We start from the raw sequence: 22,937 nt of genomic DNA on the forward strand, positions 1-22,937 counted from the left end.
GCAGTTATAATCATCCTGCCTTTACAGTCACACTCATTTTCTCCCTTCAGCCGTTAGACTACGAGGCCACAGCGTTCCACACACTACTCATCAAAGTGGAGAACGAGGATGCTCTGGTTGCTGATGTTGGCTATGGCCCCAGCTCCACAGCCACAGTCCACGTCACAGTCCTGGACATCAACGAGGGCCCCGTCTTTTACCCCGACCCCCTGACGGTCACCAGGATGGAAAACATCCCTTTGGGCAGTTTTGTGGCCTCTCTCAATGCCACAGATCCAGATATATTACAGATACAGAGCATCAGGTAAGGAGCCTGATATAAAATCATGTGGAAAAAGACCAAAGCTGAAGTAAAAGCGATGGGGCTGCAACTCTGTGCTTTTCTTGTGCAAGAAAATTAGAAGATCAGGATGGAGTTTGTTTGTGTCGTGGCATTGAATGTTGTTTGCAGTAGCTGACAAGCTTAGTATTGCCAGTAATTAGCTTCCTGATATTCTTTTAGTTTTAGAGGTTTGGTTTGCTTATGGGACTCTTTGAGAAGCAGTAAGTTTTGTCTCATACAGTGCAGTTCTCATATATGAGTGAGCTTTCAGATATCTCTCATCTGATTCCCACCCCCTTCATCCCTCCATCCCTAATGTTTTCTTTGTCTGTTAGGGCTGCTTTATCTGTCTCTGTTGTGTAAACAGATGAGAGATATTGCCCTGGCAATCTGCAATTTACTGGCATAGGTCAAACCATTCACCCTAGCCAACGGAAAAGTCACAGAGCGGGGCAGCTCATTAACTTTAACTATGTTACAGAAAAAGCCTTCTCTTAAATATCATCATCATAACAGGAAGGCTATTAGTTTCACTATGTGCTACAATAAAAATTATTCCTCTTGCTGCCAGAGGGAGCCCCATAGCGTGTGCTGCGCTTCCTTTTACAAGATGGAAAACTCATCAGTGCATTTATTGGCTTTCAGGCCTAATTTGTACTCAATTTAGATTGCTCTCTTTCTGCACCCTTGGAGTTATATATCATGTAAAAAAGTAGTGTTAAGTAAACACATGGGGATAATAAAGACCCAGGGAAATAAAAGTCAGCGGATCGTGACTTTAATGCTTAGATTATTGATGCTGCTTTATGTGCTGTAAAGCGTAGACACCGTGTCAGTATCAAATGCTACATAACATGGAGTTGTTACACTGGAGGTTGTATAGGAGTCAGAACCTGAGCCCATAAAGCTTTGACAAGCGGCGGTCGGAGATTACCAGACAGGTCACATGACCCTGTATATTTCAGTAAGTCTGAGCACAAACTGCTATCTGAATACATATTTTGCTCAGTGGTAGAAGCACGCTACTTGAATATTTGAATGACAGGGTGTTTTTTGTTTTGCTCTTGGTTTCTGGGAAGATCACGGTACATGCTTCATTGAACACTACCTAAGGCCACAAGCTTATTTTAAATCTATATCCAGTAGTTTCATGTGATTGGCTGAGGTCTGTCTGTATTTTGGCGGTTGCCTTTACTGATTTAACCTTGACAGTTATCATAACCTTAGTCAATGGTCATAATTTGATTTAAAATCCAAACAATTTTGCACATCAAAAGCAACCAGAAATTGAGGAAAATTTAAATAGAAAAAAAAAGTTAAAAGTGTAGATCAAAGCCAACCGATAGTCACAGCTTAAGCACACTTGTTTACAATATCTGAGGTATGCACAGTTTAACTAGACCAAAAGTCTACAGCTATGGATTTTTATATGCTTCAGTTGAACCATTTTGGTTGTATGCATCACTGAGCAACCCAAAAAATACTGGGGTGTAGCCTCCCACAGTGTATCCAATCATCTTGTTTTACATCCACGCTACAGAGAGGAGAGTTAGCATTTGCATAGTGAAAGTTTTGATAGCAACCATGGTTGAGTGTGCAATTTTTGAATGTAAATCAGACCTTGGAACTTCCCTCAACTGTCTCCAAAAACCTATCATGGCAGATCATTTTGTATATTACACAACCACTAACACTGTGCCAGCCACTGCCAATGAGGCTACAAGCTGACCAGCAACATTTTACAGTTGCTAACTACACTTAGCATTCTGATAAACCTGCTAGTTGCCAATTTTGCTGCCCAACAGACTCCTTATTTAAAACGGGGTCTGACTGAGACTTACATATGTAGCCTTTGGTTGAATCTCTCCAATTGTTCCTCTAATGCTAATATTATCCATCTTTATGTGCACCGCTCTTTCACCATTTAACCGAACAAGAGCAGCGCTGCAGAAAGCAGAAAGTGAAAGCACAAATTATCACAACTAAATTTCTTATTGAGGGGAGAAAGAGTTCTAACCCACCTCCTTCCAGTTTATTTTTTAGTTTCGTGGGAAAATCATGCAAAACAAAATGGAAAGTATATTCATATAAAACATCTCCGTAGAGGGACTTAAAGGGACCAAAGTGTTATCAAGCCAGGGATCACCAATTTTGATTCAGCTATGTGCACCATAGATATCTGTTCCAAATTTTATAGCAATCCATCCAGTAGTTGTAGATATGTGTTTGAAATCGGTATCATTGAGAGTTGATTGCACCTAAATTTAAAACACAGAAATGGGGATATAAAGGTTTAAAGCCAAACTGCCTCTTTCACCAATTTCATCACACACACAGGTTTCCACCTAACCAAATACGAAGTCTCATATATTTCTTATTCAGTCTCGACTACTTCCTACGTTGTCCTTCGGCAGCTTTTGGTCTTCAGAAACCTATTTATCACATCCTGCTGCTCCTGAATAGGAGATGGCAGGATGTGGTAACAGAACAGAAAAACTGGCAACAGATAAACTCACGACTGATGCAAGACTAAACTTTCAATAGTTTGTTGTCATTAAACAACGGTTCAGGTTAGGTTAGAAGGTTGAATAGTTTGTTGTCTGCTTATGTCTTTTTCTGACACACAGACATTTCTTTTTATATAGTTGCATTTGATTTTTAAACCATATTGATAACTTAAAAGCCTTCTCCAAAGATTTTGGTGGCATTTTATCTAACTATAGCTACGGAGAGCGACATCTTCTTTGCATCCTTGATTGATCTTCCAAGTCATATACCTGCACCTCTCTAACTTTATCCTTGCTGCTGAGCTCCTCTCATCTTCAGCATCCATTTCTGTATTTATTTCATGGCCTCTGTGTTTGTTGTCATTCTATCCTCTGACATTTCACCAGTAGCAGTGACTTTGAAGTGTCATAACTGTGACCTGCAGACAGGCTGAGGACACTGTGAAAGACAGACAGTTGGAGAGGTGGATAAAGGGAGAGAGCGTGCGCAGAATGAAATAGCAAAAAAAAGAGATATCTGTTTACCTTCCTCTCTCCTTCCCTGTCTGTCTCTGCAAAATGTGCAAGTGTGTTTGGGGATGACCTGGGATGCGTAGGTCAAATGCATTTGACATGGAGCACAATCTATGTGACTCGCTGGTTAGATTTAGCAACAGACTGCCCAGCACACTTATTCGTGATTTTATGTGTATTATTGTAAAACCTGCTTTAATTCTCTAACAACAAGAATAATGTACATAAACGTGCATCCTTGTGTTTCAATTACAGTTCATATAACAGCCTGGTCAGTTCAGTTTTTGAAAAGAAACAGCATGCAGCAAAACAAGGGGACACAAACTTGCCTTCTGCTAGATTTGAGCCACACAATATATATAACATTTGAATTACATGAAGCAGCTAAACCCTATTTGCACAGAACTGTTGTTACCTGGGGTCCTCCTGTGATTTATAATAATTGCAGCGGCCATCAGCGTTCTTAAACCTGTGCAAATCTGCCATGTGTGACATTTCTGGACAGCGCTACAATCCAGATCAGACCCGGACCTCATTCAGACAGGATTAAAATTCCAGTGAGAGAAAGGGAATGAAATATTTGACATGCTTTGGCTTAATGCATAATTTCATGTGGCATTTTAGCTGATGTCACGTTGCAGGTGTTGGTCATCATACACTCAGAAAAATCAGGTGACGCTCATCACTAGAAGAGTGAATAAAGTAGATAAAAGGAAACATGGCAAAAAACTGTCAGATACTGTATCACAAGGAGTCTGTCAAGATGGGATGTTAAAAAATGGAAGTTGAAGTCACAGTGTGTCTTTATCTTCTGTAATGTGACCTACTGTATTTGCAAGTGAAATGTAATGCATATGAAGGGCATACTTAAGAGAAATTTAAAGCAGATGTTTATGGTTAGCTAGTCGCCCCAAATCATATTTGATTGGAAAAACGATCAAATATTAACACAAATAACAATTTGCCTCAGATGTCTTTACAGCTCACAACATTCCTCCGTTCTTGTTCCCTCATAGCAGATAAGAAAAAACTCTCCCCCAAAACCCTTTAAATGGGGAAAAAATGGTTGAAACGTTACAGCAGAAATGAACATGTTTACAGCGTGGTAGAAATATGGTTTTGGTCTCTTTAGATACTTTTCAGCTTCGTGAACTGAATTGAATTATATGCTAAGCAAAGCTAACCACCTGGCTATAGCAGCTATAGCATATTGAACAGACAGTTATGAGAGTGGAATCAATCTAAATATTAGCAAAAACAGAGTGAAAAAAGTGAACAGGCGTATCTAGATAATGTCAAACTATTCCGTTAAAGTTACAGAGCAACGGTCCTTTTTCTACTTTGTAATTCTACTGTCGTAGACAAAAGGATATATTGGCCTATTTACTTTGTAAAGCAGCTGAGTTACATTTAGTTTTTTGTATACTGAGTTTGTATGTGATTGAAAATACCCTAAAAGAAGCAGAGCCACCATTATTGGTATTAAGCACACATAACTAGAATGCTAACAACAAATCTCAGGCAGTGTGAGAATGATAGCGTCTCTGTCATCTGTACATACTGAAACACTAATTGGCTAATGCAAGACAGGTGTGCAGGCAGGTGGTGATCACAGCAGCAACAAGGGGACCTGCAGCTGTAGGAAGCTCATTGAGGAGGTCTTGAGAGCAAGTGCAGGAACAAAGGTGTCCTCATGACACCTTGTCCATAATTGAGCTACAGATTTCTTAATGAGGTATTACCCACTGCAGTTTCGGTCTCCGTACATGTTTTAGAAAGGATGACAGAATTAATACCAAGACTTAAAACAACTTAATGTTGATTTGAAGTCTGATAACCGAAATTACAATTACAACCGATTCTTTTTGAAGTTGGAGACGGCAGGAATATGCTCTAAAAGCAGTAGGAACAGGCAGTGCTGTGAAGCGTCTCATTAGCCTGGTTTCTAGCCCACAGCTAAGAAGAACCAAGCAGGGTTAATCAGGGTTATCTCATTATCCAAGTTATTAGACATCTTTCCTTTACCATTTTCTCCCTTAAAGTTCTCCAGAAAAGGTTGTTTTTTTTTTTTTTGGCTGCAAGGGTGTATCATTTCAGCAAATAAATAAATGATATCTGTTAAACTTTGACCACAAACACTTTGAAGTCCCCCAGACTCTGATGAATCCCAAATGTTCTCAAAGCTGCGAGTAATCTCATCACCTGTTTTCTTCATTTTCATAATGTTGACGACAGGAAGCACACAATTTTCTGAAAGAAATGTAATTAAATCTCAATAATAAAAGAAATGTTTAACACATCTACAGTTCACATGAATAACATGATCCGTCTATTAATAGATTTTTTTCATGTTAAATAGCATTAATTAAAATAGAGCCAGGGGCAAAAATACTTCCATTTTTAATTCACCGTATTTGGTGCAGTGGTGAAAAGAATAATTAAAAACAACAACAAAGCAATTTTTCTTCTCTTATGCATCACAATGTGCAGCGCTTTCACTCAAAGCGAACTCAGATAGTCTGTCCTTGGACACGTTACATAATTATAGCAAACATAAGTAGTTTTTTTTTTTTTTTTTTTTATTTAAAATCCTGCTCTGTATTTAGGCCAAACTGTTCGGCTCTGGAGGGATTTGTCTCATGTTTCTGCTGAAGAAGTTTTCCATCCCTCTTTACTGGTTCAGAGCTTTAGTCAAGCAGCATGGTTTTATGAGAGTGCTGAAGAAGAGAGCCACATCGGACAGAGAGAGTGACAGACAGTGCTGATTGGAGATGGAGAGAGTTGAAGTTTTGACAAAACTTTAGCGCTGGTAAACCTCTGACTACAGAAGTGTTTTGCTTAATGCGTGGGTGCTTGACATTAAGGAAATATGTAGCACTTCAGGGGAGTTGTGTACCCTATAATCTGGAAGAAAGTTTAGTCGGAAAGTTTACTCTGATATTTACTCAAATCCTATCTTGAAATTGACTCTTCATGCTGCTCCGGTGCCAATCCAGTAGGCTGTGAAGAGGGAAGCAAATAATCTTAAGTGTCATTAAGAAAGTTTGGCTAATTCAATTAGGTCTCATTTCCAGTGACAGGACTCTCATTGCTTGTCGAATAACTATTTACACTGAAGTAATTGATGCTTGATGGGAAAAGGAGACCGTGTTTTCAACAGAAAGAAACAGCACTTTCGATTTGAGCACAGTGTGCAGCAGTGAATCACAGTCTGTGCAGAGCTGATATTAACATTGGAGAGACAAGAAAATTGTGCTTTTCTTTTCTTTGTTTGCTTGATATTTTTCTTGTCTAGAATGTGTAGTTAGTAGGGTTTTTTCTTTCAAGTCATCAGAGTAAATATTTGCTTCTTTCCTCTGCTGAAACCTAACAACAGGTTGATATAAACCAGACATTTCCAAAGATTTTTCCACCACACGGAGAAGCTGTAGACAGATGAAACAGAATGTTTTGAAGAAAAGTTGGATTGAAAGTCTGAAGGGAAAAGCGATAGCAATAAAAATAAAAACATTTCCAGTGTGTTTCCAATAGTGTACTTCGACACAATGCACTGTACCTATCAATTTAGCCAATGCTCAAGGGTCTTCAGACTTGGCTTCCTCTCAGCTACGACTTCTCCATCGCCTCCGAAATGCATTTAACTTATTTTCTTCTCCATGCTTTTGAAAATAGAGAGAATCTTAAACAGTTAGGTCATCCATTATTCAGCAGCTACATTCACTTCTCACTCTGGTCATACTCAAGTTAAAAGGGATGGGACTTAAAGGTAGAGGGATGTGGAGCTGGAATGTCAGGCATGAAAACAGGCAGGTAGCTTTGACGAGTTGAGGGAAGGAAAGAGAGGGCGAGATGGATCAACTGACAGACAGACCGAGAGGAGGGCAGAGTCTGTGTGAAGGAGAGAGGTGTCGAATCCTACAAAGGCTGACCTGTGAGGGGTCAAACGTGTTCATCACCTTCAGATCTGCCTGAAATTGTCCCTGTCTGCGCAGGATAACCAACTGAAGGAGCGATAGAGAGGATGCAGGATGCAGGATACAAGATAAAGATGACAGCGAGGCACACCACAAGAGCACACAGGAAAGGATGTAATATTGGAAAAGAGCCAGCCCAGAGTGATTCACCCGCTGACTGTCACAGCTTTTTAATAATAAAAGTAGATTGTCATTAAAGAAGATTTGATTGGCTGAGACTGCCCTGCAAATGTGTCCAGCCAGATACGCTGGGTCAGTTAAATATTCTGGATGCTGTAAAGTGCACAAAGTACAAGTTAATGGGGATGAAACAGGAGAGTAAAGTGAGGAGGAAATCAATAATACTCTTGCTTAACTCTCGCTAACTAATTCCAAAAGTTAGCCCAAAGTTCAAAGTAGCTATGCACACACATCAGCAGAGCACATTTGTTTCGGGCAGAAGTTTGCCACAGAGAAGTGACATAAAGCTAAATGGATTTTTGCCCAAAACCACTCTGTCTCTCGTCCTCTCTCTCCCTTTCTCTCAACACATCACATTAAAAATTAACCCTGCAAAAGAACCCTAAAGCACAGACCCAGTAACTGGGTCATTCATATAACTTCACACTTTTTGTGTGTACGCTAAGTCATTAGACGTCAACTAGAATATGTATGAAGCAGTCAGTGAAAATCTATGTAACTTTGGGAAAAACTACGTACAATCTTTTAGAGTAAAGAAAAAATGAAAATAATAATAATAATTATTATTATGAATAATTTCCTTGTCCTGCTAATTTTTCCTGCCTGTGTTTAGTATAATATCAATATGAGATTTTGACAATATTTTCACACTTCTTAAATTCAGCTACTGAGATATAGCCTTCCTCTTGTGTCAGACCTATCCTAATTCAAGATCCTAAAGGGTTTTCTCTCTCTCTCTCTCTCACTGCTCACTCATCTTTATTTGTCCAAAATAATCACCTCTTGAGATAATGGTAATATCCAAAAGAAAACGTGATTGGTTTATAAATTAGGGTGCATAATGGCAAATTTTTTTCTCTGGGCTGTGCGTGTGCGAGCATTGTTCGTGACAGTTTAAACTGGATCAAAGCAGTGGTTCTCAAATTGTTTCTGTCATGCCCCCTTTCAGAATCCGATCAACCATTACATTACATAACATTAATTGAGGAAGCAACTAATGACAAAAGGATCAATGTTGAATTTTAGTGAAGTAAATGTCAGCACAGCATCAGCAAAATCTTGTTTATTTTTTTACTTCATAAATCATATTCATTCAGCTATTTTTCTCCACATTTTTCTCCCGGTCATCTATACCCCACCTGCAGAAACGTGACGCCCCACAGTTTGAGAAACACTCAACTACACAGGGGAGAGAGGAGACAAATGGTAACAGTCGGAATAAGTGAGACAGACAAAGAAATATCACATGGTTGGTCTAAGCAGAGAAAAAGAGACAATGAAACTTGGTGGGGTGTGAGGGGGGTGTTAGCAGAATGACTAAAATTGATGCCCCTTTTTAACCTGCCACCCCCCTGTCTCTGTAGCAGAGAGTGCAGGGACAGAGCGGTTGTGTAGTTTAGTATGTTGAATATGTTAGTCATCGATCCTTTATCTGACTGAGGTTTGTGCTAGTTAGAATCTGCAGCCCAACCATGGCTCCGAGATATCAGGAGCCATGCTGTGTACTGAGAAATTCATGGCGCTGTCTGTGGTACTGAAATAGACTGATTTGTAATTTGAGTCCTGGCTTTCTGTTAGTTTTGTACCTTGACTTTCCTTTCTTTCACATTAAAGGACTCTTGGAGGCTGCAGGATCTCTCATTTTCTAACTTTTGTGAGAAAAATGCGGAGTTCATTCCTGAAACTAAATTGTCATGTGAACAGAAATGTAAGCCTGTAAATGAACATAATGGAAATCCTGTGTGTTTTTGGTACAGGGTTAAATTTATTAGTGTATTTTTCAAAATATAATTTTTGTAATTATCTCTTAAAAGAAATTTAAAAATGCAGAAGAAAACAATGACAGTTTTCAGTCTGGGAGCAGGCCCTAAGGTGGTCAGTTGTTTCTCCCACTATCCTGCCTCTGGCTGTGGTAAATACACGAATAGATAAATGCAAAGCAGGGCTCAAATTTCAACTGTTAAGATCCCTGTATTCCTGAAATGAATGGTATGAGAGAAATAAGTAGGGTCATTCGCACAGCTGAAAATTTGAAACAATTCTTAGATCTTGTCCTTCTGTCACTAGAAACTAGTATAAAGAAAAAGGTATGCAGTTTACCCATATAACTTAATATACCCTAAACTAAGTGGCTTGAAGGGTAGAATTTGAATGGGTATTCACTGTGTCCTATAAATGCAGCAGTGGCTTGTTTCATGATGTCAAAATGAGATCAAACTTGCATTTGCCATGACTCTTCAAACCTCTTCTTCAAACTGCCACCCAATATAAGACAGGCCTACATAGCTCCCATTTGAGGAATCATTGCATCATCTAACAGTAGATGACCAGCTGTCTCAGAGAAAGTTTCATGAATATGAGTTTTGGAGATTTTCATTTCAACATTACTCTGCAGAGAGAAGTAGGCCGAGTCAGTCTCCTCCTTTTTATTCCCTTTATTTCATGTGTCCCTTTGGGATGTGAAGGGGCTGATTACAGGCTAATCAGCTGTTTAGATTTGTTTCTCATCTCAAGCAGCTGAGTAAAGGCATGCCAAACGCGTGGTGCAAGAGAGAAGAAGGAGTGGGAGAGGGAGACGGAGAGAGAGAAAGAGACAGAGAGTGGGGGCAGGGAGAGGCTTTAGTCATACAGTCAGTATGCCAGGATATAATTAAAACAATCCTAAAAGATGCCAAGAAGAGCAGGGAGAGAGGGATGCTGTGCTGTGAAGCAGGAGTAAATTGCTTTTCTTCCTCTTAATTACAAGGTTATGGTTTTCAACTGATGCAAAGAGGTGCTATTATGCACCTTATTATGATAATAACTTTTTTGTCCTGTGTTGTGTTACTCAAGCTTGCTAATTTATGAAAATGATGTTACACTCAGTGAGGAGAGTGCAGCGGTGTCGCTGTGTGTATGTGTGCAGATACACTCTTGTAGATAGCTGGTGTGCCTCCTCTGTGCATTCATGTGTCAAAGGAGTGTCCTTGCGTGCTTCTCTCAGTTCCTGCCAAATATTGACAATGCAAACCTTTCATTTCCATCTCTGATTTCCAGCCCGCCTTGTCTCTGCACTCAGCCCACTGTTGCTGTTAAGTCGACACAGTGGGTCTTTGTTCAGCGTACTCAGCGGAGCGTCTGCAGTTGTTGAGTGGAGTTGGCAGAGAGCCTCCCCTAGACTGTACCTGGCTCATGGCAAACAATGCAACGAGCTAAAATAGCGGAGAGAGCCTTTGAGAGCTTTTTGAGGTTGCGTTAAAAGGTAAATCAAACACAGGCTCAATCCGTATTTAGTCACGCTCTCACTGAGGTCTGATTCAAGAACGGATGGGACACCGGATCACTAACTGTAACGAGAACACAGGCAGAGCAAAGAGACCGTCCTCTCTGGTACCCATGGAGACATGCAAGGAGGACATTAAAGTACAAAGAATGTAATGAAAGAAAAAGGGCTTCTATCTGCCACTTTTATGTCTCTGAAACTACCAGTCTCTGCTTCTCCACTGAGTCCCTCTTCTTAGTTTTTCTCTTTTTTTCTCCTTTAAATCACACATATAATGCCTGATCTGCTTGTTTCTTTTGCATAACGCATCTGCAGTGTTAGGGGTACAATTGTCCTTAATGCAGTGTAAGCACCAAAATTCAGTTAGCACATTACAGATACTAATCAAACAGTTCTGTTGATACCTGCATTTTATACATTTTTACCAAACTGCATAATGAGATATGACCATTGCTTTCGTGATAAACACGTCAAATAAGCTGAACCAGTCTGCTATAAAGCCATGATTTGGTGAGCATGCAACTCGAGTGAGTTTGTTTGAGTAATGCCCGTTAAATACAGCTCATATGCCATTTTTTCCCTTTCTAAGTCTGTCATAATCTAATCGTGTCAGGAAGGACAGTGTCTTATGTTATTTTATCTACTAATTTATTATTTTATGGCAATTCATATTTGTCCTGGGCAGTGTTAGGAAGGCCAACTTCTTTTACATTGTTTTAGCACTGACATTGTTTTAATTCCCCTTTTGAGTCCTGTTCTCACCAAAACCTTTTTTTCTGTAAGGTGCTGTAGATTTTTTTTACTACCTTTGCTGTCAGCTTTGTGGTATTACTCTATACAAGAGCATAAAAGAAAGATCTTGTGTAATTCCTCCTTAATAGGATAGGGATTTGTTTTTAAATGCGGGCATATGTAAGGTGAGTGACAATTGCTATATAATGTATCTCGGGGAATGTTGTGGAGTAAATAATAATGTAACAAGTATTGTAACAAATTACTTTTGTTACTTTTGTTACAAAGGGACAAAAGGGAGTAAATCAGAAAAGTAATGCATAATTTTTTTTCAAAGTTTGTTTGTTTTTTTTTTTTTTGAGTGGGAATCCATCTCCTATCCATGGCTGAACCTGTTTAGTTTGTGGATTCCATGTTAGCTGTTTCACGTGTTTTTACAAGCTACTCCCTGCCTATATATGTTAAGGTCAGGCTTTGACAGGAAGCGACTGATTTTATTGTATCCGCATGTTAAGGAATGACAGTTTTATGATATCTTATTGCGACTAGCTTTGCTACTCTTCTATGTCTGCCAATTGAGCCCCTCAGCCTTTTCATAATCATGTATATGCACACCATGCACTACGTATACCCTAATTGAAACACCATCACACCCTCTCATTCACGCCTTTTCTTACACCTTTTTTTCAAAGTTCACATATTTCCCCCGTTGGCAGGCACAAAAAGACAAACCTCAACTGAGTCTCTGTGACAGATGATTGATGCGACAGGCACCAGCGTTTGCTTTCCCCTTTTTCAGTGCTGTCACATTTATTTCCCCTGTATAGACCTGCTGCACTGTGCTGATACAGAGCAGAAATATGAACAGGTGTGACATGGGTAATTTGTCCACATGGCCTGGAGCAGTGATTGGCCAAAACTGGGCAGCTCAGCTCAGTTTAAAGTTGAAATCCAGCCCAGAGCGGCTGACCGAGGACTTTGTCGGCGACCCTAAAGGAGTTCCTTATTTTTCAACCTCAATGGCTTCAAAGCCGAATTCTCTCCTTTTTTGTTCCTGTTTCTCTGTGTCTCAGAGAAAAGAATAAAAATATAAAAGAGACAGAATTTTCAATATGCTTCAAAATTTATTATCGCAAATCCAAAGGCATGCAAATGATTTTTACCTAAAAGCCCCACTTTTGCTGAGCGACATATTCAAAGTGAAAAGCGATTATTTCTTTTCTCTTGCCATGTCTGTGGGAGGGCAAATCAAGACCGTTTACCAAAAACTGGCACCATTTCCTGCAAAGAGTTGAGCAACTTCTCGTTCACAGTAAGGTGAATTCGATCTGGATGGTATGCAGGTGAGATAAACACAAGAAAGGCATAAAAATAAGTATTTTTATATTTATCTTTAACAGCATCCTCTTATTAATAATAATCATCAGCAATTTTCCTGCCACTTAAATCTCCTCATGAGGTTTGGAGATTTGCTTTAAATAAGAAGTTGGTCACCGTACCCCAGAACATCTCTGTGTGTAAAAAAAACGCGTACACGCAATCAGCACTAGTTCCTGTTACCTTGTCTAACCTAATTCTGCATTTTTTTTGGCAACTTGCGGGCAGTGTAAACATCCTGTTTACACAACCAGCAGGTATAGAGTCACATAAGCATTAATTTGAAGTCGTGTCTTGAATTTAAGTCCTATATTTACTCATTTTTATTTTTGCTCTGTTTTTGGTCTCCACCATGTCCTGTGGACTGTTGACCTGTAAAATGAGAATGTTTTGCTCTGGCTAGTGGACGGTGTTTGTTCCAGATCAATTGTTTCCAACATGGCAGGAAGGTCACAAACTGTCTCATTTTACAACTATACAGTACACTAAAATATGTTTCTGAAGTCATTTGAGGTGAGAAATAGGCAATGCAGTAACAGAATACTGATTCATATTTGATCAGTGCTGCTTAGTTTGACCATTTAAGGGCATTAGATGAGCAGTGACTGGCATGTTTGACAGCATGCATTAGAGACTCCTCAGCTCTTACTGGTTGTTGTCATTCATGTGCAGTAAGACCATTATAAGTGCTGTAAAGCAATAGATTTTAAATATTATCTGTTTCATTTTGTACTCCGTAAAATCATTAACAATTGCAGTAAAAATTATAGTGAACTTACCAACTGCAGCCTCCATGGGCTAATAACTGTTTGAATCATTTGTCACAGATAAGTAGAGGAAGCATCCATTATTAACATAAAAATACAGATCGTAGCTGTTTTGATGGATGTATCCACACTGTGTGAATACATTGTGTTCATGCATTACACATGACTTTGCAGTCTGGTCTGAGCATGTTAAATGCAAGTGCATATAATTTATTTAAAAAATGGACAGCCGCTGTAATCTGCATACATCAGTGCAGGTTTTTTTTCTTTTTTCTGTTGTCATCTTCATTGTGTATCTGTTTCCCCTGGCCATTGTGTACCCCTGTCATACCCCGTAGGACCTCTGAGCCTATTTAAATACAGGACAATTCAGGTCACTGGACTTAAATGGGTCTAGTTACGTCCAAAGGAGATTTTGAGATATATGCGGATGGTTCAGTTCTGTTCAGTTCGGTTCATTGAGCTTTGTGGTTATCAGGAGGGTACAGGTTTTCATAACTGAGGCCAGACAGGACTCTAACTCGCATCTCTGACTGGCACCTCAGATGACACCGACGGAGACAAAACAGAGCTGAGAGAAGACAGGGAGGAGTTTACGATAGAAAGTGGGGAGAATTCATTTTCATTACACACTTATTCACAGTTCCAGTCTCATGTGTCCCTGTCTTATCTCCATTCTCTATCCCTATTCTTATCTTGCTCTCCCTGCTCTGCACCCCTCCCTCTTTCTTCCCTCCGTCTCGCGCTTTACTAGCTGCGAATTTGGATGAAGTGTACAGTCGTTACGGCCAAACACAAGTCGGCACAACCCTTGTACTTTTACTGCGCGTCTCTTGATTGATGTTCTCGTATCTATTGCTCACACACACTCAGCAGCTCTCAGATAGAAACACACTATTAGCATTGGCTCTGTGCCGTCTTCTTTCTCTCAGTAAGTTAGACTCCAATCACTGGAAGATCTTGCTGGCAGGAGAGAGAGAATAAAGTGATAGAGAGACAGATAAAGACAGTAAGATAAAGTAAGAGCCAACAGAAAGTGGGGACAGAAAGAACAAGAGAGAAAGTCAGGGAAACGGGGGGAGGGGAAGGGGGTAGCGGCAGAAATGCATAATAGGTTTTCCTGTAATGTGCTGTCATTGCCATCCAAGTGTACGGGTGTACACTTGTCTAAGTTGCAGTGCACTGCAGAAAAGTGAAATTGGGTAACACTGACACTTAAAATAGCAAGACTAAGCTCTTATGTGGTGCTGGGTGTGTGTGTGTGTTTGTCTTTAAAGGGGGGTATAGATGAGAGAAAATAGGAGTACAAAATATTCAGCTTTTCAAGTGACCAAACAGAGCAGAGGTATATGACCTTCTCCTCTCTTTATTCACACTTACTTACACATATTTAAATATTCAAAGTGGATTTTGCTCTAGAGAGTTTGAATCATTATGCTTTAAAGCCTCATAGAAACACCTGGTAATCACATGTTGCACCGGTGTCATTTGACACTGATCTGTGTCTCATTATGCATCACTATCTCCCTCTCACTGTTTGGCATTTTAATCAGCTAAACAGTAGTCTAGCTTCCAGCCTTTCCAGTGCCCTTATCTGTGTTCCCTGCGTACCTTTGAATAACTCACAATCCACTGGAAATGAAGTGAATCTTGCAACACCCTGATATAGGGGTGTGGGTGATGAACTTTATCAAAACAGTACATAAGCACTGGCAAATACTTTGCATTATCTTAATTTTACGCAAAATTTCCCTTTGGACCTTCAAAATCATCTCACAGCTCCCTGAACATTGGTGCAAACTCTGAGGTGGAGATCCAGTGCCTCACTATTTCAAACCAATTTACCTCTTAAAGTCAGTATATGCATGACCTGAGCAGCCGTCCTAGATAGATTGCTATGGCTTTCTTGTAAAACTTAATATTGTGTCATTCGGAGAGGGAGGTGAGGGCCTAGTTTTTTATTAACTCCTTGAAAGCCCACATGGGCTCAGCAGAAAACAGCTTTTACGGAGAGATGGATGAATTCAGCGTATGCTTTGGGAGTTGCATATTGACTCTAACTTGATCTGTATCTCTGTCTGACTGAGGACCTCCATTAAAATGACCTATATAAATCAAAAATGAGTCATATACCTGCAAATTTCTTTTGGCATGTCACCTCTATGGATGATGTCTGATTGAAGTCGCTTTAATCAATGTTTCTTAAGTGAACGATGTGCCCATAGACTGTAAACTGTTTAAAGACATAGACTCACAAAAAATTGTTGCTGCCTACCAACTGTGAGCTACCTGCCCAGCACGGGCAGACAAAGTCAGTGACTAGACCCAGATACATCTCTTGAAACTGGGGAAGTGTGTGTGTGTGTGTGTGTGTGTGTGTGTGTGTGTGTGTGTGTGAGAGAGAGAGAGAGAGAGAGAGAGAGAGAGAGAGAGAGAGATGGTGGTGGTCAGTTTTTTTTGTTTTGGGGGATTTTTTTGCCTAGTCCTGCTCTACTCTACTCTACCCGTGATTGGCATAGACTAGTCACGTCGAGGGCGTCAAGGTCGGACATGGATAGGTTAAGGTCTTAATCAAGGTGTATGATATTAAATCAAGGGAATGTTTGTAGACTGTGGTCTCTTGTGTCAAGGTCACACACTTTGTACAATAAACCGTTGGTATGACCTCCTCCTCAACACTTTTGCGACTGTAACACCAACATCACACCTCTTCTGCTCACACAAGAGGATCTCTTCTCAGTATAACAACTTACAATACATGTAGATCATTTTCAGCATTTTACCTTTGAGATTTCATGTGTTATGTACAGTATGATATGCCATATGTTATGCAAGAATAGAGTAAAACTATTTGATTTAGACTCATTTGTGTTGAGCTCACATTTGCTTTGATATTTTGATCAATTCAATTTTGTTGTTAAAGACTGTACTACTGTACGATATATACACATACTGTGTGATAGGAGTCAAATGAATCAAATATAAAAAGCACTTTAGTGTTTACATTTTTATATCGTCATCGGTTTATGCTCATATTTCAGCAAACCTACAGTATGTGCATTTAAGAAAGGAATCAAATAGCCACACTATATTACTACGGCTTAGAAGAGGTGCCAGAAACATATCTCACTCAAGAAATAAACAAACAGGAGCAATAATCAGCATTTATGCCAAGAGCTTTCCTTAACAGCGATCACTACTCAGCTTTTATCTTACCTTATAAATTAGCTTTTACTATTATCTTATTCTGTGTACCCACACCCACACATCCTATTGACACAGAAACACACACATTCACACAATGCATGCCAGCATTTTGCTTCTGATGTAACTGGATTATGAGTGGGTGGCGAGCCTCTTTCTCTCTCCTGCTCCCAGATCCCTTTGAGTAGTCTTGGAAAGCTGAGGAACAAGGCTCTGATCAGAGTAAGAAAGAGCTCATCTGTCTCGGCACATCCACGAGAGTGACAGTGAAGCTCTGCTCTCAGATAAAAAAAACTTCTGAATAAGCTGTCAAAATTAATTATTTACTTCCTCGATGTGTATCGGTTTAGACTCTTTTTGGTTTTATCAAGCATCATTTTGTTCCAGGGTTTTGTAGTGTTTGTATCAGGGCTTTTTTTTGTTTGTTTCCTGCACAGTTTTCTGATTGAATGGTGGCAAAATAACAGTTCCCCTTCATAATTACATGCTTTCAGCTACTACTTTTTAAGTGCATGTAATTATAGTACTTTTAACTTAAAGCTGGCATAGGCAGTTTCATTTTGGCTTTACTGGGCAAAAATCCTGTAATAAAGTTTATAGTCTAATTCAAGTTGACTGAGAAAACACTAGACTTCTCTCCTCTCCAACGCCACTTTGCTCTATTTTCAGGCTTTAGAAAATTTCAGTCAGACTTCAGTCAATCACAGGTCATTTCAGAGAGTGGGCATTTCTACTGCCTGTTCTACAGTACACCTCTTCAGTGACAGCCTGATTCAATGGCAGAGAATCCTGCAGAAATTATTGCTATTCCAGCATTGGCAAGTATTGCCTACACTGCAAAGCAACCCAAAAAACGAAAGACAAACTCATCAAAAAGCCAACTCATCAGAGAGCCTGAAAATAACAAAATAAAATGTGTCAATATCAGTGAAGCGAGATGGAAAATGTTGCTAATGTGTTAGCTTTCTGATAAAAGTTCCAAAGGCTCACTGCACTGGCTTCAAGTTCACGGCAGCTAATGTTAGCTAAGCATTGAATCACGGTATGTCCCTCACTTCACTCACCAAGACTATAGACCAGCTTGTTGAGAGGAGAGACATGACACCAGCTCCAGAGACAGACCCAAATTCTGACAGCGCAAACCCAATCTCCAGGGAATCAGACAGCCCCAACACCCCCCTGGGTCAGCAAACTTTCTGTTGCTGTCGCTGGTTAGAACAGTTGCTATCACTGGCCACCAGCCCACTGTGAAACCCAGCGCTTGCCAAATGTGAGCCACTACAGCCAACGACCGAAGGAAGGTCCATCTCCCAGGCTGTTGCCAGCTCTCCTCCCAGGGAGGCAGTCCACAGCGAGGCAGAGGGACCATAGGGTGGCTAGCTAAGGCTTGTCTCATTTGCATGTTTGTGTCCAGTAGGACAGAGAGTGGAGAGCTGCAGGAGGATATATTTTCAAATTCCAGCAGGTGTTTTGCCCGTTTCCCAGATTTCTGCTTACCCCCAGCTTTTTAAGTGGATGATTTCAATATGACTCAACATTTTAAAAAACCCTTTTGTTTGAATGATGGCTTCTCAGAGGCTTATGTAGAAGAGTTGACCCTTGTATGTTGGTATTATTACATCTTTGCCCCTTGATCCCCTCAAATGAGACACCTGACATCAGGCAGATGAACTAGACCCCTTCCAGCCGTGGCCTGACTCCTCTTTGTCCTCGTAAGGACAATCCTGGACCAAAACCTGAACACTGTTACAAACATGCACACACAACCCCTGACCGGGCTCTGCTGCCAGCTAAGGCAGTGCAGAGTAGTCCCTAAGGGTGTAGCTCTGCCGACCAGTGCAAAGAGCAATATAACAGCCTGCTCGCTCTAACAGTGGGGTCACAGTGTGTGCCTCATAACATGGCACTTTCTGCCACTCAAGCAAAAATCTGGACAAATCACTTTGCTGTCTTGAGAATTATTTCACAGTGCAAGCAAAATACACAGGATACTTTTTTTGTTCTACGTTGTTCATTTTACATTTTGCTTGCTTTTGTGTGTGCATTTTTGTGTGTGTGTGTGTGTGTGTGTGTGTGTGTGTGTGTGTGTGTATTTAAAGCAAATTGAGGACATGTGTGATCATTGTGTTTGTGCGCTGTCTCATTTGTTGACTGATCTGTTTGGGCCTTCGCTGGTTTTGGAGATAACCACGTATACCCAGATATGAATATTCCTAATGGCTTTTTAATGTCTTTCTAATTTGCCCTTTAAAGGGCTCTAATGGACTGTCCCCATGTTTGCACATGGAGGAGGAACAGTGGATCTGACTCATTTAGCAGTTACCTTTGAGCCTGCACTAAAGCAGACAGAGGCATTACACCTCTTCAGAACTTCTACTGTAGGAAGCAAAATAATAGTGTGATATTTTACTCAGCAGTCTGCATGTCTCCATTGTATTTGGCTGCCAGCTACGAAACATCTGACAGGTTGCGCTTTAAACTGAATCTGTGAGTTTGTGCGGAATGAAGATGAACATTTAAGGAAAGATTTGGGGGATGAATACATGCTGGTGGGGCTGCTGATTTCCAGACTTTGAACCCTGGTAAACACGGGGAGAGTTTTTCTTTACTTGAAAAGATGTTGCAGGCCATAAAAATGTCAGAATGTATAACACAGCACATTTTTGTTTGTTGTGATTGTTGTTGGTGGTGGTGGTGTTATTGGTGCATGGATTAACCGTAACACTAACTGGGTTTTGGAGGCCAGTATCAGTATTGACTTTGAGGAAAAAAATAATAGCTATCCAATCTTCGCTTTGTGCTAACATTTTTGAATACCACATGACTTTGGTTATGAAAGAATAGTCAGACATTCTCGGAAATATACCCATTAACTTTCTTGCTCAAAGTCAAATGAGAAGAGTAATAACACTTTTATGTCTGTATGCAGAATATGCAGCTACAGTCAGCAACTGCTTAGCTTAGCTTAGCACAAAGACTGGAAGCAGCCTTGGTGTCACCATAATCTTGCTTGGAAGAAATGAGTAGGTATAGCTGCAGCTGGGGCCCCTACGTGACCCTCCTACTGGCTGCATGAATCACCAACCAAACCTACACCATTAGCCCCCTTTATTTATTTATCCTGAAGTGGAAGCCCTGAAGAAGTCAGTATTTAGCTAGCTATGAAGTGTTAGGTTGAGGTTAAGATTGAGTAAGAATAAAGGTTACATCTTGGTAATTATAATGTGAATCACATTTTCATGTATAATGAATAAAAGCAATAAATGAAGTGGATTATTGCTATGTTTTGCCTTGTATGTGTTCACGACAGCATCCTGTTGCAGCAGGGTTCAGATATTTGTTGCACGGATTTTGTGCTCATTGGTGGTTCGAGCACATTTGGTGCCCTAGGCGAGCCTCCCCCAGTACCCGGGTTGCTAGAAGTAATGTTAAACGCCTTCCTGCCGATTTCAACACAGATTTGTTATTTTTTCATGTTCTTTTTCTCCACACACAGTCCTCTCAGTGTTGTAGTGGTAGCTGATGACGTGGGTACCAGGTAGATGGTTGCAGAGGAGGAACAAGGTGTACTCCTCGATGTAAGGCTTTGTGGCTGATAGGTGGGTGTGAAAAGGTCTTCTGATGTCCACTTGACTCACGCATCATGCATTGTTCAGACTGTGATGACTCACTTGAACTTTTTTTCTGGGTGCAATTTTGGCGCACCCCTTGGGATGGTGCCCTTGGTGACTACCTACATTACCTATGCCAAGCACTACTTGTAGCCTACTGGTGGTGGGAGCAGTTGGTAGGGAGCACGTCAGGTAGGCTTCAAATGGAAAGTCTTGACAGAAATAGTGTAGTATATAGCTGAAAGAAATAGTCCAGTAAATAACCCCTTGTAAACCACAGCATGTCTTACACTTTGATTTTTAATTTATTTATTTTACAGTTTAAAACAAACAAGATATAACAACAAGATATAAAATGATATAGTATAGCATATAGCAAGATATTACATGTGTAACTCCCCGCCCGCCCCACATTTGGCAAAATTAAAGACATGTTTACATGAAATAATTGATGCAGAGCAAGCATACAAAATCACCAGAATGCAGGAAATTACATATTTAATGCTCAACAGTTTTGGGTGGACAGCCGGCAAGGCTAGTGTTTCATCTAGTGCCCCCCAATTTGAAATGAAACCTTTACCTTTATACTGTCATGCATGTGTGCGCATATGTCTTTGTCACAATGTGGTCATGATGAAGCAGTAATGGTGAAGCCAGTGATAGGAGGAATGTGCAATATGGAGGTTAATAACCTGTGAGCCTGGCTCTGTTTTATTGGATGATTCAGCCTTATGAATCATGTTGGTGCCTTATTTCTGTTTGCATAATTGTGTATGTGTGTGTTAGAAAGACAGCCTGAGCAAAGATATATGTGTCATTAGAATAGTGCATTTAACTCGCAGCGGTACCTCTTTTTTTACAGTAGAACATACGTATGTGTTGGTTTACAACAGTAATCACCAGCAGGAAAAGTGCGTGTGAGTGAGAGCAAAAGGGGAAAGGGGTTGATTGCGAAGCCATTTCCCAAGGCTTTGTCGCGCTCTGTTAGCTGAAGAGCTCCATTTCAAAGACAATTTGTCTACTGCTGAGCACTTTGGCAAAGAGTGGCCTTGTGGTGAAGAAAGGCTGTAGTCTTGTGTGTCTGTGTGTGTGTTTGAGAAACTTTAAGCTGCCTTTTGTGCATCTATAATGTTTCACAAAAGAAGACCTTGTGTAAAGATATATATACATTTGTGAGAACATCTCTACTTGCATAGGCTTTAAAAAACTAGTGCACCAGAACTCCTAAATCAATCACTGGTGACATTAACACAGATGCAAGCCCATTCCAATCACCATTTACCAGCCATCAGTGGCTAGCTGAGTGGCCACATTAGCAGGGTCGTGATCCGCTCTTCGGCTCATTTTCAAGGAGATGGCAGCTTGGCTGTTCGCCCACAAGATTTTTGGAGAGGTCGTCCATCATCTTCAAATCTCAGCCCTGCAGGAGCTGCTGCTGCTGCAGTCACCTACACATGCACGCGCACAGGAGCAGAGCCTACGCACAGAAAATCACTCTGGGCCAATTTTCACACTTTTTCTTGTTCGCTCAGCACCTTTATTAGGAGTTAAAGCTGAAAAAATGTTTTTCCGAATTCCCGTGAGCTGTTACATTGTAGACCCATGAAACTTTCACCAATGATTGGAAGTTGTGTGCAAATGCTGCTCAAGTAATATAGTGCCAGCCGCCCTGATGGTAGCGCTATAATTACAACCCGAAAATTAAATTTTTGAAAGGTCACACCCTTCACACTGTAAGTCAGATTGACTTAAAATTGGACACACACATGCAGCCCAATATGCTTGACAAAAATGTCACAAAACATACTGAGGTCCTACCAGAAACATTTCAGCCATTTAGAATTAAAAAACAAATAAAACATTTTTGACATCTCCTCCTGAAGTTTAATTGGTGTGTGTGTGTGTGTGTGTGTGTGTGTGTGTGTGTGTGTGTTTTCTTTCACTGAACAAATCTTGGATAAGCTGTTTGACAAATATTGAAATATTTGGCCATAACATTATGTGCTTCTGTGACATAGCGTCAACTGAAACAGCATATTAAAGAGCACCAAATATGAAATCCTTTTTTTTTTTTTTTTTTTTTTTGTTTACTTCAGAATGTTTTTAAAAAAAGATATTTTAGTTCTTGAATTTGGGACACCCACACACACACATAGAGGTGCACTGTAGAATCCATCACACAACAAAGCTGAAAACTACTTGTTCATACACTTGCTGTACCTGTACCTGTACCTTGTCCATTGTAATCATTTGTGGTATTGTTGTGTCCAAGGTAACTTGCAGAGCTGTTCTTCTATGTGAGAGCATATGGAAAAGGTAAATAATGTGCAATATGGTTGATGTCCTCCAGTTAATGTGAAAATGAAAAAAAAAACAGTCAGTCTTGTATTCACATGCCTACACACTGGCGGCGCTGTGTCTGGAGGCATTATGTTTTCGAGTTGTCTCTACTTTCGTCCCCTTCTCATGAGTCAAGCCTAGCAAGACA

The 22,937-nt window shown here is 40.3% G+C and overlaps 1 protein-coding gene across 1 annotated transcript in view; it reads left to right on the forward strand.

Annotated features, from left to right (window-relative positions):
- Positions 1-22,937, forward strand: part of cdh13 (cadherin 13, H-cadherin (heart)) — a 323,390-nt gene that overhangs the window by 299,925 nt on the left and 528 nt on the right. The window contains exon 11 of the mRNA XM_042496074.1: positions 51-304. Coding sequence (XP_042352008.1) covers positions 51-304 — 254 coding nt within the window. The remainder of the gene's footprint in view (positions 1-50; positions 305-22,937) is intronic.

The sequence above is a fragment of the Plectropomus leopardus genome, chromosome 11, assembly GCF_008729295.1.
Source record: "Plectropomus leopardus isolate mb chromosome 11, YSFRI_Pleo_2.0, whole genome shotgun sequence".
Lineage (NCBI taxonomy): Eukaryota > Metazoa > Chordata > Actinopteri > Perciformes > Serranidae > Plectropomus > Plectropomus leopardus.